Below are 17,932 nucleotides of genomic sequence, written 5' to 3'. Positions count from 1 at the left end.
ATCAGATATATAAGGCTTCAGCCACACGGAAGACATGCTGGACCTGAACCTGTAATTTACCAAGGCCCCTATATACAGTGGCTCCAGGCATCCCTTCTGTTTACCTGGAAGCAACCATGTAAGGTGAGAGCCCCTTCACAGAGGATAAACAGAACCCAAGAGAATGGGTCCAAGGTCACACGGTTGGTAGGTAGGACAACAGCCAGGATGTGTGCAACCTGGTTTCAACTCCACAAACACTTCTCAAAGTACAGGCGGTCTTCAGACTAGCTGAGCATATTCCATCCCCAGTGTCAACTTCCCCCCAAATCAAACCTTGTAAAGACCAGCATGATTGATGAGGAAATACCAACAGTGAACAAACATGTAGGGAAAATGTTTGCTCTACCTAGTAATCAGACATGCAAATGAGAGCAACATTTAGGAGCCATTCTCTACCTATATAATTAGCAAGACTGGAAAAAAAAAAAAGCAAGCCAAAACTGTTCTGAACAAGGCACATGCATATACAAGCCGTGACAGCATAGATTTATATAACCCTTTGGGAAAGTGATCTGGCAACATCCATCAAGAGCCATGAATATATTGTACCCGCTGACCTGGGAATTCACCCGAAGGAAATAATTCAACGGGATGGCAGGGTGGGAAGCTGCATGTAAGAAGATGCTCACTGCAACACTGGCTGTGAACATGGGAAAATCCTAATATTCTGCAGGAAAGGAAGGGCTAGGAAAACTGGGCATCTACCAGTTCCTGCTCTGCTAGGCAGCCATCGGAAATGAAAATTAAGAAGTCCAAGCAGTAACATAGAAAGGTAACTAAAAGAAAGAATGGAGCTGGGGGTCAGAGGTAGTGAGTGCACCCACCTCACATGTGGGAAGCTGCAGATTCAGTCCTCAGGACACCCCCCCAGACCTACCCCACACACAATACACCACACATACAGAATTAACATCTCCCAGCCTGATAATACATGCCTGTTACCTCAGCACACAGAAAGCAGAGCTGGGTGGATCTCTGTGATTTTGAGGCCAGCTCAGTCATCATGGTGAGTTCCAGGACAGTTGGGCTATATAGTGAGGCCATGTTTTAAAATAAATAAATAAATATATAGAAAGGCGAATGCAAAACTGTATGTGAGCTGCAGCTATGATGCTGTGAAAAATATTATTTGCACAGGAGGATAGGGCAGAGCTGGAGGGAGAGGAAGGCAGTTTCAGAGTTGACAGTAGACAGACTAATGCCTTTTTCTATTACTCTTGCCAATATAAACCTCAGAGAAAAGTTTCAAGAGCTCTCAGACACAGACTATGTCTGAAGGTGACACACGGACAGTCCTATCCCTCACTCCTGGGCAGAGGATCATACTCCAGATTGCCAGAAGTAGGGGAGACCAGGGAGGCTATGAAAAGCCCCTCCTGACTTACCATGAAGCCTGGGGCACATGTGCAGCCCCCGGTGATGCTGTGGCAGTCGGCACCATTCTGGCAGGTGCAGGGCAGTTGGCAACCATTGCCATAGTAGCCGGCAGGGCAGGACTCATTGCAGAAGTGGCCTGACCAGCCTGGTTGGCAGGTACAAGCTCCAGTGACTGGGTGGCAGCTAAGCAGAGGACAGAAGGGACAAGAGGACATCCTAGTCAGGGTGGCAACTGTATTCCCTCCTGTGCCCTCCCCAAGACTAGTCTCCCATGGTAGTAAGAGCAAAGAACCTCGGTGGTTAAGCTAGCCATGTCTTGTTTATGAGAAGATGCCATGGCCATACATGGTCTCATTAGTTCCCAGATATGAAGGCTCATAGTTAACTAACTTCCCTAAGTCATTTAGCAAGGAGGTACATGACCAGGGTTAGAACTTGTGAACTTCCTATATAACTGAGGGTAACACTATATTTCTGGTACTCCTGCCTCCACCTCCCAAGGGCTCAGATGACAAGTATGTGTCACTATGCCCTGTTTATGCAATGCTGGGATCAAACCCAGGCCTCCTTCATAATAGGCAAGGAGTCTACCAACTGAGCTATCCATCCCCAATGGATGTTCTTTATAAAACTACACAGTATAAAGCATAGAGCAGTGTCTTATTCCCTTGACTTATAGATATTCGGAAGTTCTTAACCATTTACCTCTCACCCACAGAAGGCGACAACCGTGATACCTATAACTCTCCACAGAGTAGACTCTTGGTGAACATTGATAGAATTAAAACAAGACCTCAGTACAGGGTGACTCCTCACTGACAATGTCTGTATCCAAGGGACTTACCACTTGAGCTTCCTTATGCTCTGTAATAGACCAAGCCCTTCTCCCTGTTCCATCTGCCACTATTGGCTGGCATCAGGGGCATGACCCTGAAGTGGACCAACTTTAACTGACAGTGGTCTGATCCAGCAGCCAATAGACATTCCTGATCAGGGGCTCCCAAATGTGGTAATAGCATGCCTGCTGAGTGCCTGATCCCTGTGGGGGTGTAACTGACTCATGACACCATCTGCTGAGTCCCCCTGCCGGGGCATTTTCCCTGAGATGATCTCAGCAGACACTGAGATGGGTCACACCTGGGAGGCCTGGTCTCCCTGCTGGGCTCCTGTGGCCTCAAGACTTCTTTGCTTGCCAGGCTTTCTCAGAATTCTGCTGTGAGCTGATTCTCTCACTTCCTTCCCTTCTTTCGAGCTCTCACATGAGAGGAGTCAGGCCTAGCAGCCCTTCCCAGCCCACCAGCTCACCTTCACCTCCCCACTCCCCCATCTCAACATGTCTCCTTCTAGGTTTCTCTCTTGTGTGGTTCTAGAGACCAGCCCAGGAGTTCCTGCAGACCAGGCAAACACTTTCTTCTCTACATTCCCACCCAGATCTCTCACACTTGGCATTTGCTTCTGGGCCAGCCCAGACTAGCACAGCAGAGGTAGTGGAAACAAGCTGCTTCCAATCCTGGATCACCTCCCTGCCTTGGAATCAGGATCAGGTCTTATCTCAGAAGGCCTACATTGGCTTGCCAGTGCAAGTCTTTGTTCCTTTTAAGTTCCACAAGGACAGGGCTTGGTGTCCCTGGGTCGGTGTTGGCTCCCAGGTCCCAATTCATATTCGCTATTCAGTTTATACACACAGGAATGCACATTGTTTTTACTACTTTTAATTATTTTCTTTTTGAGAAAGGGCCTCATGTGTCCCAGGTCCTCATATAGCCTTAAACTTGCTTTATAGCTGAGGATGATCCTGGGCTTTATTCTCTGCATTATCTATTTATTTTGTGTGTATGGGCACACGGATGCTACAGCACATATATAGAAGTTGGAGAACAACTTGTGGAGTCAGCTCTCTCCTTCTACCATGGGGTCCCACCAAGCTTGTTGGTGAGCAACTTTACTTGTCAACCTATCCCACCAGCTCCCAACCCTGCACTTGTGACCCTCCTGCCTCTGCCTCTCCAGTGCTAGGGTAACGCTGTGCACGGCTACCAAACCCGGTTTTATGCTGTGCTGGCTTCAAACCCAAGGCTTCACGTTTGCTTCGCAAGCACTCTGTCTGCTACAGCCCTAGCCCTCTGTGTTTAATTATTTTCTGTGTCTGTTGACTTGTTTTCTATCTATCTACTAGATTTCAACTCCCTGGGGGAGAGAGCTTGTCTATCACCTCTCAGGGCCCAGTGGGGTTCCTGGCACAGGGGAAGTGCTGACCTCATGGCATGCTTAACTGAACAAATTAATTTAACAGACTAACTGTGAGCAGCCAGCCTCTCTTCTAGGGGGGGCCCTGGTGTTCTTGTAGAAAATGAGGGGTGGACAAGAGCAGACAGTTCTGGAATGATAAGTACCAGCAGCTAATAATCACTTCAGAAAATGTTTAGTCTCATTAATCATCCAGTCAAAACAACAACTGGATATTACCTTCTCTCTATCAAAACACGAACAAGCTTTTCAAATGTTGGTAAAGGTTTCCAAACAATCTGAGGTTATGTATCAAGAGACCTAGATATATGCAGATGCCTTGGCCTTGTAATTCCATTTCTAAGAATCTATCCTAAGGAAACAATCATGGTTGTGGAGGAAGATTTATGCACAGAGATATTCCCTGAAGCATTATTTATAACATCAGAAAATGGAAGCAATTTGAATAATAATAAATAATATGTGACCAGGCTATTAAAGCACCAGGCACCTCACACATATATCTCTTACCTTCCACAAACTTGTGAGGTAGGAACATGAGCCTCCATTTTACAGGTGGTACCCAGAGGTTCTGGGACCCGACCAAGGTCACAGGGATAAGTGGGTGAATGATGGAGCTGAGGTTTGAACCAAGGTCTGGACATATTTATCCTGTGCTTCCTGTCACCTCTGACAAGAAGGTGCTAGTTAAATGGGTTAGGACTATTCTTAAGAAGGAATGTAGATGCCAGTAATGGTACTGTAAGGATAGAAAAATACAGTCTAACTCTCCAATGACCCCAGGAAGCTAGAAGTTTAAACCTTAAATTCCAGACCCTGCCCTCAGCCAGTAAATAGGCGATAGGTCACATTCTTTGCTGTTTATAACAGGGCCTGTGAGTATGTGAGTATAGGAAATGAGCTTTGTCACCCCACCCAGGAGCCCATGCAAATGCCGACCTCCAGGGCTATAGAAAGTGATTGGTCTATAAATCGCGGGCTTGGAGGGTTTAAATTGATTGGTCCCCACTGAGTGGGCTCTGGATGCTATGAGATGATTGGTTTATGACGTAACCCTATAAAAACTGCCTCAATTCTGTACTCAGGGTCCTCAGTCCTCTACCCCTGCATGGTGCATGACTGTGGACCCCAGTGCACTTGGAATATAAAGGACCTCATGCTTTTACATCAAGACCGCTTTTCATGAGTGATTTGAGGGGGGCGCCTTTCCTGAGTTGGGACGTGAGGGTCCACGCTCTGTGGGTCTTTCAGTAGCACATGTCTTTAATCTCAGCACTTGGGAGGCAGAGGCAGGCAGATCTCTGTGAGTTCTAGGCCAGACTGGTTTACAGAGTGAGTGCCCTGATAGGCTCCAAAACTACACAGAGAAACTGTGTCTTGAAAAAAAAAAAAAAAAAAAAAAAGATTAAATAAAATATCCAAATTATATACAAAGTCATAATTTTAGGGCTAAGGATATACTTCAGTGCCTGCCAAGTTCTTTTGAGGCTTTGGGGTCAACTCAATACCACCCCTCCCCAAGAAAATAAAACAAACAACCTCCCAACAAAATCCCACCACAGGGGCTGGAGAGATGGCTCAATGGTTAAGAGTACTGTCTGCTCTTCCAGAGGTCCCAGGTTCAATTTCCAGCACCCACATGGTGGCTCACTATGTTTGTACCTCCAGTTCCAGGGGAATCTGGCACCCTCACACAGACGTGCATACAGGCAAAACACCAATGCACATAAAATAAATAAATAAATAGACCTTAAAATAAAGCCCATAACAAACAAAACATGAGCCACACAAACAAATCCTCAAACTAAAACAAAGCAAAAAACTCCCCCCAAACTAAAGTCATGATCTGAACTATGCTGGGATCCAAACTCAGGTCCCCTGCAAGGACGCTCATTGCTGAGTTGTCTTTCCCGCCTCAGTCCTTTCCTCTCACACTCCTATAGTCGCTATTACTTGGACACAGGATTCATGCAGCCCAGGCTAGCCTTTAACTTACTATGAAGCTGAAATTTGTCTTTCAATTTCCCTCCACCTCTGAAGTACTGACATTCCAGGTGGTACACCCAGTTTAGTGGGTGCTGGGGATGGCATGTGCCACATGTGGGGGTCTGAACGAGCATGGGCCCCTTAGGGTCATGTATTCGAATGCTTGGTCCCTAGTTGTGGAACTGTTCTGGAAGGATTAGGGGGTGTGGCCTTGTTGGAGAAGGTATGTCACTGGGAGTAGGCTCATACCAGGCCCATGCTGGCTCTCTCCTGCCTGCTGCCTGTCAGTCAGGATGTAAGCTCCCAGCTACTGTTCCAGCACCATGCCTGCCTGCCACCAGGCTTCCTGTTTCCCACCATGATACTCATGAACTGTAAGCAAACTCCAATTAAATGCTTTCTATTATAAGCTGCCTTGGTCCTGGTGTCTCTTTACAGCAATAGAGCAGCAACTAAGACTCTAGGCAAACATTCCACCAGCTCAACTATATCCCCAGCCCCAAATTCTATTTCTAGAAACAGGACATCAGCTTCTTAATTTGATGATCTGTTATAATTCTCTAAAAGTCCTCTGAAAAGGTGCTGAGGAGCAAGAGCAGACAATTCGGCTTTGTATTTTTGGTTTTTTGAAACTATGAAGCCAAGGCTGGCTTTGAATTCATGACAATCCTTCTGCCTGCATGTCCCCCAGCCAAGGCCTCCTGGGTCACCTGACTGTTGGGGCAGTGCTGGGGGAGGCTTGGACAAAGTCTGCTTCACTGATACTCAGGCTGCCTCCTCTGTGTCAGGTTTCCCTGTCTTTCTTCCTTTCCCCCAGACACAGATTAATCACTAGCTAACAGGACCTGGAAGCTGCACAATGTGTACAGCAGCTTCACAGAGTGGGTTGTTCTGCCTTTCTTTTGCCTTGATGAGATTTCTATCTCTGTGGCATCTGCTGGCTAAATCAAATCTTTCAAAGGTAATCTGCCAGCATGGCTACTGGAATTCATCTATGACAATCCAATTTCGGAGGGAACATTTAAGAGGCCTGACACCCAGACACGGTCCTCAAGGTGAATGCTCTATGAAGAAAGGTCTCTTTTGTGTTTTCATACAGTCCATAGGGGAAACAAAGCTCCCAGCCCTGCTCCCTCCCAGGGCAACCCAAAACCTCTCTGTGGAACTAGCCAGAGGGGACGGGGCAGAACGAGGCTGTGGGTGGGCTGGGGTTAGAGTCCTGTGTCTCCTCAGAAGGACCCTGGAGACTGGAAATCATCATTTCTTCCAAGCTCTGCACAAGTTCAGGAAAAAATGAGGCAAGACTTCCAGTGACTTCTCTTTCATCCCACTCCCAAAGACCGCAAGAGAAGTTGCCCCTCTGCTGACCAATAGGCAGGCTGGGAGAAAGGGGAGGAATATATATACCAGGGTATTTCTTAGGTAGGTAGTAAAGACTCCATCTTAGACTTAAAGGTCATCTTGCAGTAAAGACAAATGAGGCTTATTCCTGTTATGATTAAACCTCTGTTGCTGAGGATTGGGCTATGCCCCACCTGTTACCTTAACTACAAATGGTTCTGCACTGCACATTCCAGGAATGTCAAATCATGTCTTTGTTTCAAAACGTTGTTTATAACCATCTTGCAACCTTACCTTTATTTCAAAGGTTGTGGCTACCTGGCTACGGCCCTGACTACCTTGGCCCTGACTACCTTGTCATGCCCACCCTGCAACTGTGTCACTGTTTCAGGAGGCCTTGAGAGTAATTGCTATGCTTATGTTCTACTCTTGCAACTCTGCCTATTTTGCCTGACAAATCCCTCATTTGGAAACCCCCTACCCCTAAGATATAAAAGCCTTGTTTCCCTCACATCCAATGCTGACCTCCTGAACCCTGTTCTTAGGGGTAGGCAGCCCATGTAAACAAATAAAAGGCTTAAATCAATTGCTTGCTTGCTTTAATTGATTTTTCCATGGTGATTTGGGTTGGTGGTCCTTCTCCCATCTTTGGAAACAACAGTAGATCTGTGGCCACGACTGAGGGGACCAACCCCACCCAGTACCTGCAACTTAACTGCTTTAAGTCTGGAATTATACCCCCCAATCTGTCTCTCTCCCTCCCCTCCCTCCCTCCCTCCCTCCCTCCCTTCCTCCCTTCCTCCTTTCCTTCCTTCCCTCCCCCTTCCCAGTTTTCTTTTTTTGAAACATGATCTCATGTTTGGAGACCATTCTGGTCTCCAAGTAGCCAAGGATGACCTTGAACTTCTGATCCTTCTGCCTTTGTCTTCTACATGCTGGAATTACAGATGTGTGCCACCATGCCCATTTAAGCTATGTTGGAAACTCTGGCCTTATGCATGCCAGGCGAATGCTCTACCACCTAGGCACATTCCTAGCTGCAGGTCTTTAATTTCTTTATATACCAAGAGAAGGCTGTATCTATAGTGAGCCAAGCTTCATGGGAGGAGAAAGACTGAGCTGTGTCCACACATAGGGAGAGACCTGTCCTCTGTGTGCATAAGGACAAAACCTAGAGCAGCAAGGATTCAGGAAGACCAGAGGTTCTCATCTCAGATGTCCTGCTTCCTCTATCCTACCTGGACATTTGACAGTGTCAGAACCTGAAGAAGGATGAGTATTTAAAAGGAAAGTGGGTGGAGCTACCTAGAAGGAAGCACTGTTTAAGATTAGTTCAGTATTGCCTGTCCGTGAAGGCAGTGTGGCCAAGGCAGTGGAGACAAGAGGTGGACAAGGCAGGGTGCTGGCGCCCTCAGGGGTCCAGGCTTGGGACAGGCTCTCCCCAAGCCTGGAGTTTGGCTGGCAGGCACCTTCCAAGAACCCATGCCTAAGGAAGCTTTTGCCTCCTAGTTCCTTGAAACATGACACACATTAAAAGACAGTAAAGCAAATAATCATTAATATTGGATGGGCTGAGATTAGCGACAGAGAAGAGGGACTCCTTCCAGATTAATAATGCATGGAGGACTCCTTCAGAAGAAAGATAAATTATGCAGGGCACGGTTGCCCAGGCGTGGGAAGAAAACAATAGCTTTTTAATTTGGGGCTTGAGTGGATCTCTGGGGTGGGGACTCTTCCTGAATGGGGACCTCAGCAGCCTCCTTGGCTTCCCAGCAGCAATGGGGTGTCCCCGCACTATCTTGCACCTGTTAATTGTTTTATCATTCCATACTTGGTACCCTTAGACCTCTCACTTTGTCCTTCAGTCCAGGACAAAGGCCACTTCTTCCAGGATGCCTTTCCTGACTAGTATGGTGGCGTTTTGTGATCTTATAAACACATATCCAAGGTCACAGTGACTTGGATACACACTGGGATCCAGCAGAGCCTGGGGCATATATTTTTACCCTAATATTTCTCTGATGTTGGGTGTGGTATACACTTAATGGTATGCTATGGTTTGGCTGAATGAGTTAAGTTCATTAGAACATGAATCAAGGCTATGAAACACTACTGGAGGTGCCTAGTATTGGAAGACTGTTCTAGAAAGTTCCTGGTGTCAGTGAAAACTCAGAATCTGAGATCCCTCTTGGAGCCTGGCCCAGCCCTCTGGATCCACTCCATGTTTGTTGAATGGATAATAAGATACAAAAATGCTCGAGTCATGCACAGACTAGCTGCCTTGGCTCTAGGCTCTCTCAGTACAGATCTCCTCTGAGATGCCACCAAGGTACCATATTCATCTAAACTGACACATGCTGGGAGGCCCTGCTTGCTGTGATGGGAGGCTCCAGGGTGACTTGTGAGAAACCAAACACGGAGGTGGAGAGGGGCCTCAGAGCAGACCTTCTCTTCTGGCCACCTGCACAGTATCCACTGTCTGGGCCAGTCTGTCTACCTGGGATGTTCATAGTCCAGGAGAAAAGCTATTCTCCACCCCTTCCTGTCCTGTCAGATGTAGGGCAGTGGGACATCTCTGGGACTAACAACCCCACTAACTAACAGAAGTCAGGGCAGCTAGAGTGGCTAGAGTGGACAGGAAGGAAAGGGGTGAACCTACTTAGGCTCAGTCCTTTCTGGAAGGAGAGAGACTAGCTACTATCCATACATTTTCCAGGCACTTTGGGCATAGCAGCCAATCTCTGTCCTTCCTGCTTTCCTACCTGGACAGGGTCTCTCTGGGTCCTGGGATGGGCTTTCTATGGCTCCAGCTTCAGGTTAGATGCTCAGGGTGAAGAAAAGAGCTCTCCAAGATAGCTTACCAGACACCATGCTATGAGCTCTGTCACCCCAACCCATCCTGGCCCCTAGAACTATCCAGTCCTATCCCCCATCCCCTGTTTCTGTGGGACGTTTCTATGTGAGGCTTGAGATTGACTCTTTGTGAATCCCAGGCAGACCAGGTGGCAGGTGACCTAAGGTCTGGTCCTGAGTTCAGATCAGTGGCATTAGTTTTCACTTTTTATCGGAGAGACCAAAGCCCTGAAGGCTCAGCTTCTCCCAGCGGGGTGGCTGCCCACTCTGGAGGTGTGGCTACAGCCTGGGAAGCCTTTCTCCATCATGGGGGCCCACCCAGCCCCTGCCCCAGGCTTACCTGTCCACAGCTCATACCTGATAGTATTCTCAGTGTCACAGGGACAGGGCGAGGTGCAGCCTGGGCCATGCAAGCCCTCTGGACATAGCCGCTCCTGGCAACTAGGGCCCTTGTAACCAGGTTCACACTCACAGGCACCTGTGGTTGGTGAACACTGACCTCCGTTGTGACAGTCACAGCGTTGAGAGCACAGGAAACCGAAAGTTCCAAAGGGACATTCCTCTTGGCACCTGTGGGAAAGCAGAGCAGAGTGGAGCTGTGGGCCAGAGCCCTTGCTTGCCTTCTGGATGCATCTGCATAGACCCCCTCCTCTCTGAGAATACCTGGTGTGTTCTTTCCCTTCCAGCCTCTCCCCCATTTCCATGGGAACTTCACCCTATGCCTCCTTAGGATGAACTTGTATTATCAGAGTTATAGTGCAAAACTTTCTTTTTCACCACAAAAACTGGGGGAAGGCTGGGTATGGTTGTGCATACATATCAACCTAGCAACTTGGAAGGCTGAGGTAGGGTGGTGCCTTTAACTTTGGGTCAGTTTGGTGGGTTCCAGGCTACCTGTGTGATTGTGGTCCTTGTGTGACTGAAGTCCTCTTGAAAAAAAAAAAAGTATGATAAAATGTGTATGCTGTGATTTGAATGTTTTGTTTCCTTCAAAATCCATGAAGAAAGTTTTTGTTGTAATTAGTTGTATAACAAATCAATTTAATAAACATGAATATTTATATTTAAAGAGTCTCATGTAGACAGGCTGGCTTCGAACTCACTATGTAGCCATCTTACCTTTTCTACATCCTGAATGCTACCATGCCTGGTTTATGTTGTGCTAAGGATTTCATTTGTTTGTTTGTTTTGTTTGAGACAGGGTCTTACTCTCTAGTTCAGGTTGTTGTCCTAGAATTCACTACCTAACCCAGGCTGGCATTGAATTCACAGCAATCCTCCTGTCCCACACTCCTGCCTGCTGGGATTACTAGTATGTGCTTTCCCAAGTTTTAAGTAGAAGCCTCTCTCCCCTGTCCTGTGGAGCCATATGGTTCCTCCCTTCAGGGTGGAATTTCCCTTAAGTACAAGTGTCTTTCTCCTTCATCAAACTGCATACTCCCAAAGACTGGCTACTTTGGCTACTTGCTCTTCCTGGGATCTGAGGACTCAAGGCAGGGGCTAGCTCTCTCTCTCTCTCTCTCTCTCTCTCTCTCTCTCTCTCTCTCTCTCTCTCTCTCTCTCTCTCCTATCAGCCAGTGAATCCCCAAGGTGGAGGACAAGCACCTTTTGTGCTGTGTGAGCTCATACAGGTAGGTACTCTGAGGTCCCTGCATTCTGGGAAAGCCTTAGCATTTAGGGCAGTAGATGGTGATCTTTTGTGTGACCTCTTCTGGCTTCCTGAATGTGCTTTAACAACTCTTCCTGCAGTTCCCAGGGACCATAGCTTATTATCATAGCAACTGGACCTCAGTAAAATAAGGGGCTACCTTGGGGGCAACCTGTGCCTCTGGGGTTAGGGACTATTTCTTAACTCTGCTTCAATGATACAGATAAAGAACTGACCTAAATTTCTGATGGACCATATCCTCACCATAAAATGAACTGGTACCCCTCATCAGGTTGTTTGAAGATTAAGTAAGATAATACCAGGGGACTGGAGAGATGGCTGAGCAGTCAAGAGCTCTAATTTAAATTGCAGGACCTGAGTTCTATTTCTAGTATCTGCATTGGGCAGCTCACAACCACCTATAACTCCAGGTCCAGGGGATTGACATCCTCTTTTAGTCTCCTCTAGCACCACACTCATATTCCCATATATATAATTAATTTTTAAAAATGTGTATAACTATCCATCCAGAAAGGCAGCCAGGAGACCATTCTTTGTTGTTACTCTTAAATAAATGTCTTAAATGCTGAACCTTCTCTCTGCTTCTTATTATATGTTTGTTACAGCATGTCTGACCCTCTTATCTTAGATCTGAGCATGAAAAGCCTCAAAGAAAAGAATTTTGAATGTAATGGAAGCATGGACTTGAGGAATTAGAAGTAGTTTAATTATTACTTGTATGGAGGTCAGAGGATGGATGTAGAGTTGGTTCATGTAAGGTAAACAATCTGAAAACCCACTAGTCCATGAACTCAAAAACCCACCAATCCCTGAGCTTGAAAATCCACCTATCACCAAGCCTGAAGTCTCACCAGTTCCTGGGCTCACTCAGGACTTGAAATCCCACCAATTCCTACTCTGAAAATCTATACCCTAGAACACTCTACCTGCAAGGAACCTATATAAGGCTGTCTCCCATTCAATTCTCTGCTGCTTTTCACCAGAGCAGAGGAGCCACCCTCTTGTATCTTTCCCAATAAATCTCTTGTGTGGGGTTTCTTGTATGGTGTGATTTTGTGGTATTCCTTGGCTCCACAGGCCAGGATACTTCCCCCTCAGAGCTGTAACACTTCCCCCTCAGAGCTGTTAAATCCTTCCCCCTCAGAGCTGTAACACTTGCACTGGGGAAATCCTTCCCCCTCAGAGCTGTAACACATACTGTTTTCTCCTTTCACTTCTGCATGTCTTCCAGGGATGGAACTCAGGTCATTGGACTTTGAGTAGCAGGCACCTTTGTGTGCTGAACCATCTTACCAGATCCCCTCCCCCCTAAGATTTATACTTTGTGTTCAAGTATGGCCTTGAACTTCTGATTATTTTACCTCTGCCTCCTGGAATTACAGGCATGAGCCATCAAGGTCTGTTTACTCAAGGGATGGAACTCAGGTCTTTATGCATGCTAGGCAATCACCCTATTAAGATACATCCTCATTTGTTTATTTTCTAAATGTACCCTGTGCTAGCTAGTTATATATCAACTTGACACAAGGAAACTCAATTGAGAAAATTGCTCCATAAAATGGAACTGTAGGGCATTTTCTTAATTAGTGGTTGATATTGGGGTGGGGGCAGTCCATTGTGGGTAGGACTACCCTTGGGCTGGTGGTCCTGGGTTCTATAAGACAGCAGACTGAGACATGAGCAAGCCATGAGAAACAAGCTAGTGAGTCATACTCCTCCATGGCCTCTGCATCGGCTGTTGCCTCCAGATTCCCGCCCTGCTTGAACTCCTGCCCTCACAGCTTTTGATGATGAACTGTTATATGGAACTGTTAGTGAAATAAACCCTTCCCTACCCAAGGTGCTTTTGGTTGTGGTGTTTGATCACATCAATAGTAACCCTAACTAAGATATACCAATTATTCTTCATAAGACAGTCTTCCTCATAGACAGGGCAGGGTAAGTGTGGCCATGCTGAGAGGCTGGTGGCCCAAAATAATGACAAGTGGATATCCCACTAGACTTGGGGGGGGCAGCATTGTAATGGGGTGATTGAGAGCAGCCAGAGTATTGGGTACTAGCCTTGGCAACTAGAGACCAGTACCCTTGTTTCTGCCTTTGCTGTTCTGTGCCCAGAATGGCAAGAAAGCAGGAAAACAACTGAGAAATAGCTTTAAAGCTTCCCACAAGGGCTATTTCCTCTCAGAGCCACTGTGGGAGGGGAGGCATAAGAAAGATCTAGGCTGCCATGGGATGCCCCAACCTGCTGGGACAGGAATGAAGGGAGGGGTGCCTGGGGAGGAAGGGCGGGTGGCAGGCAGGAGAGAGAAAGGAGAAGCTGAGAAGGGAAGAAACTGAGGTAGAGGGCAAGGCGCAAGAGCAGCTAAAGTCTCACTATCTAAACTGCCAGCCCCTGCTCAGCCTCCAGATTTCTCCACAGACCGCTGAGCTCTGCAGGCCTCAGAATCCTGATGCCGGGAGAGAAACTCACACCAGGAGACACCTGCTCCCTTGCATTGGAATATTCCTGCCCATGCCTGCCCAACACTACAGAGTGGCTCTGAAGAGAGTGTCCCACCTGGCTGTGTTCCAGGGGAGGGGTACTACATCCACATGCCCAGAAAAGAAATCTAGAAATGAAATATTGACAACCTTATGCATTTCCATAATCTTTTTACTTTTCTTTCTATTCACAGTTTAAACAACTTATTTATTTAGAGATCAAGCAATGACTGCTAATGAATTTTACACAAAGCACACTAATAACCGGCCGGTGGAACAGGAGGGTAATCACAGCAGGGATTAGCTTTCTACTTAAACACCCTTCCTTCCCAATGTATCAATCTAATGTGTCCGATATTGCCATTAACAATCAGATACATTGCTCAATTAAATTACAAGTTGCGTTTCGTGTTTAATTTGAGCTGGATCCTGCCTATCTGGGGAGACCCGCATTATTATACCCGCTTGGTTTTAATATGCTCATGATAATTTGGGGTGGGCTAATGCAGCTGTCACCTACAAAATTAATGGAGGCAATTTTACAAAATATTAAACACCAGGCAGCCTGTTGAGGCGGGAAAGCCAAATGCTCACGGCACTCTGCATGAACTCTCCTGAGGCAGGTTGGGAAGCAAGCTGGAAGGCCCATGATTTTGGGGATTGTTCTCTGCTCTGGGAAGAGACACGGGATTATTTCTGCCCTTGGTGAACCCTGAGAGCCAATGAGGTGGCTATACTTGTGCCTGGTAGCTTGCTAGAACCCTGACACTAGTTTCCAACACATGAATGATTTGACCCCTGGTACCACATTAATTGGGCATGGTGACATAAATTTGTACCTTAGTACTCAGGAGATTTAGAAGTTCAGGTAATCCTTGGCTATACCATGAGATTAAGGCCAACCTGGGTTATGTGGGTTATGAGAAATACTTTCAACACACACACACACACACACACACACACCAGAAAGGATTCATTGGATGACTTAGCCTTGATCTCTGCTTATGTCACCCAAAGACCAGGAAACAAATATTTTCTTGTTGGGGACTCCCCTGCCCCAGCCAAGCCTCATGACCTGCAGGAAGATGATCCACAAGAGGTGAAGAATAAACCTGAGACTGTAGTGGGATATTCACTTTGTCTTCTTCTGTGGCACCGACCACGCCCATTGGGGTGGAGCCAGGGACGGAGCCTGGTTACTAGGTCTAAGGAGGAGCAGGGAAGCTCTCTTGCAAGCTGCATGGGGACAGGAGGACTTCCAGAGGCATTTTTGGAAGCAGGAACCTGCTGGTGTTCACCTGTCTATGTTGTGAGTTATTTCTCCCTGAATAAACATCTGTTCGGCCTAATTGTTTATCCTAATCCTTATTAAACCACCATAGGAGACAACCATATTTGCAGGAACTGGGTCATAGCATTCCAGAGACCAGCATCATGGTCAGTATTGCTTCTTCCTTCCTTCCTTCCTTCCTTCCTTCCTTCCTTCCTTCCTTCCTTCCTTTCTTCTTTCCTTCCTTCCTTCCTTCCTCCCTCCCTCCCTCCCTCCCTTCTTTCATTTCTTTCTCCCTTTCTTTCTCTTTCTTTCCCTCCCCCTCCTCTCTCTTTCTTGCTTTTCAAGACAGGTTTCTTCTGTGTTGCTTTGTAGACCAGGCTGGCCTCGAAGACACAGAAATCAGCCTGCCTCTACCTCCTGGGTGCTGGGATTAAGGGCATGTGCCACCGCCCGGCTCCAGTCTTACTTTCCTTACACATTTAAACATAGTAGAACTTTGGGGGAAACTCTCCACATGACAGTTCTCATAACAAAGCTTCAGGGCTGGCTACATCATTCACAAAACAGCAGAGCACCAGTGATCTTTACAATAAGAATGAATTCTATTGGCTGGTAAACAGAGCTAGGGCCTAAAGAAGGATCTGTGGTACACATAAGGATAGATTCTATTGGTAGAGGACACATAATACATGCAGCCTCTTTCAGACTGGCTAATAGAAATAGCTAATTGTAGCCAAGGATCATCAGGTTGTTTGGTCATGTCACTTCAGCATTCCAGGTGATCAGGCATCATTCATTTCCTTCCAATGAAGAAAATATGTCTGTGTGATTGACAATCCCAGTTTACCAATGCTTACTCTAAGCTGTGCTTTCTACATTAGCTCCTCTCATTTTGGCTAGAAAGAGTAGCAACATTCAGGGACCAGAGATGAGACTTGAATCCACCTGCACAGAGCCAGGCAAAAGGCAAGGGACGCCTCTGGCCAATTGGTGGAGGAAGGGGACCTGCCCCGGGGTCTGTGGATGCATGTAGTCCTCCACCTTCAGTTCACCATAAGCTACACAGGCCTTGCCTCTCCGTCTTCCACTGTGCCGTCCTGGCCCCACAGTGTTGTTCCAGCTGGTGCGATTGTGCCCAGAAGGCACTTCCTTCTTTGTGTTCTGTTGCCTGTCACCTCTGCCAGGTTGGCTGCAGTCTAGGATATCAGTGTCTCACCGGATCCTTGCTCAGTCTACTCTCAGGCCTTCACACCACACAAACTGATGTCAGTCTCTTTCACAGATAACTCGGTTTGGAAATAAAAATCTTCTTCTACAAGACCCGAGTGCTGGGATTAAAGGCATGTGCCACCAATGCCTGGCTGCATTTTTAATATTTCTAAAGGTGCTCTCCTAGCTCTTTGGGGGTCTCTATACCACTGCTTCCCTGATAGTGCAGACAGGGGAAGATGGATTAGGCGGTCGCTCATCTTCCCCAGTGCCAGTTTAGGGTAGCCAGGCTGGAGGAGGGGTGGCACACACAGGGTGAGAAGGGGTGAGCTGATGGATTTCCCTGGTAGGACTCAGAATACTTCCTAAGGAAAGAGCCAGAAGGCCAGCCAGGGTTGCTGTAGCTGGTATTCTCTGCAAGGCTGCTGAGGGGATGAGTTAATGCCATCCTTACCTGTCCCCCATGTATCCAGCTGTACAGTGGCATTGTCCAGTCACATGATCACACTGGCCTCCATGGTGGCAAGGACAATCCTGGCTACAATTCTGGCCAAATGTCCCTGGTGGGCAGGGCTGGGCACACACTGCTCCCTGAAATAGAATTGAGGACAGGCTTGGCTGGTCTCCAAATATACCATGTTGAGGTTATATTGTTCAAGAAATATTGGGGCCCCAGAGTCCCTCCAACTTGCCAGTGTAACCAGGAGAGCTGGCATTCACGCTACAGTTAGGGCCACTGGGGCCAGCTCTCTCACCCAATTTTTGTTCAGCGAATACTGAATGCCTGTTATATGTCAGGTGCTGGGTGAGATACCTGGGGCACAGAAAGCAAGTGTGAGTTGATAGCTGTCATCCCAGGGCCCTGGGGAGACCCACAGGGAAGCTAAGTAGAGGGCATAATGTTAGTCCTTCTCACATGTACTAGCAAAAGATAAATAAATGAATGAATAAAAAGCTGTGGCTACAGGAGACCCCCCCCATTAAACATCCAGCTGTGGAGACATACTCACCTCTGTGCTTTTCCTTAACCCAGCTACTATGAGAGCAGAGGACCCAAACAGGTGGGGAGGAAGGGAAGGGAGGGGAAGTAGGGTGTGAAGAAGGGGGAAGACAGATAGACAGACAGACACACACACACACACACACACTCTGTCTCTCTCTCTCTCACATACACACACACCTCCCATCAGAGCATAGCATTACACATTTTTTAAAGATTTTTAAAAACTTTTTTTTCTGTGTATACATGCCAAGGACATGTGGATGCCCATGGAGTCCAGAAGAGGGACCCTGAAACTGGAGTTACAGGTGGTTGTGAGCTTTCTGAACCCGAGTCCTTTGTAAGAGCAGCAAGTGCTCTTAACCACGGAGCCATCGCTCCAGCCACCCAAAGTTTTATTTTAATTATTTTATTCACATTGATGTTTTACTTCCACGTACATCTGTGTGAGGGT

General features: G+C 47.1%; 1 protein-coding gene across 21 annotated transcripts in view; it reads right to left on the bottom strand.

Annotated features, from left to right (window-relative positions):
- The window catches only part of Megf11 (multiple EGF like domains 11), a 308,625-nt gene that overhangs the window by 45,242 nt on the left and 245,451 nt on the right, over nucleotides 1–17,932 (bottom strand). For all 21 annotated transcript variants that reach the window (XR_007835309.1, XR_007835311.1, XR_007835310.1 and 18 more), the window contains exons 8-10: nucleotides 16,933–17,069; nucleotides 10,204–10,416; nucleotides 1,428–1,602 (exon numbers count right to left, since the gene is read on the bottom strand). Coding sequence is in view for 18 of the 21 variants with exons in the window: in XM_051197738.1 (XP_051053695.1) it covers nucleotides 1,428–1,602; nucleotides 10,204–10,416; nucleotides 16,933–17,069 (525 nt within the window). In the remaining 3 variants the exon portion in view is untranslated. The remainder of the gene's footprint in view (nucleotides 1–1,427; nucleotides 1,603–10,203; nucleotides 10,417–16,932; nucleotides 17,070–17,932) is intronic.

This window comes from Phodopus roborovskii, unplaced genomic scaffold, assembly GCF_943737965.1.
Source record: "Phodopus roborovskii unplaced genomic scaffold, PHOROB, whole genome shotgun sequence".
In the NCBI taxonomy this organism is placed as follows: domain Eukaryota; kingdom Metazoa; phylum Chordata; class Mammalia; order Rodentia; family Cricetidae; genus Phodopus; species Phodopus roborovskii.
The sequence above is the reverse complement of the archived record's forward strand: the minus strand, read 5'-3'. Positions and strand labels throughout refer to the sequence as shown.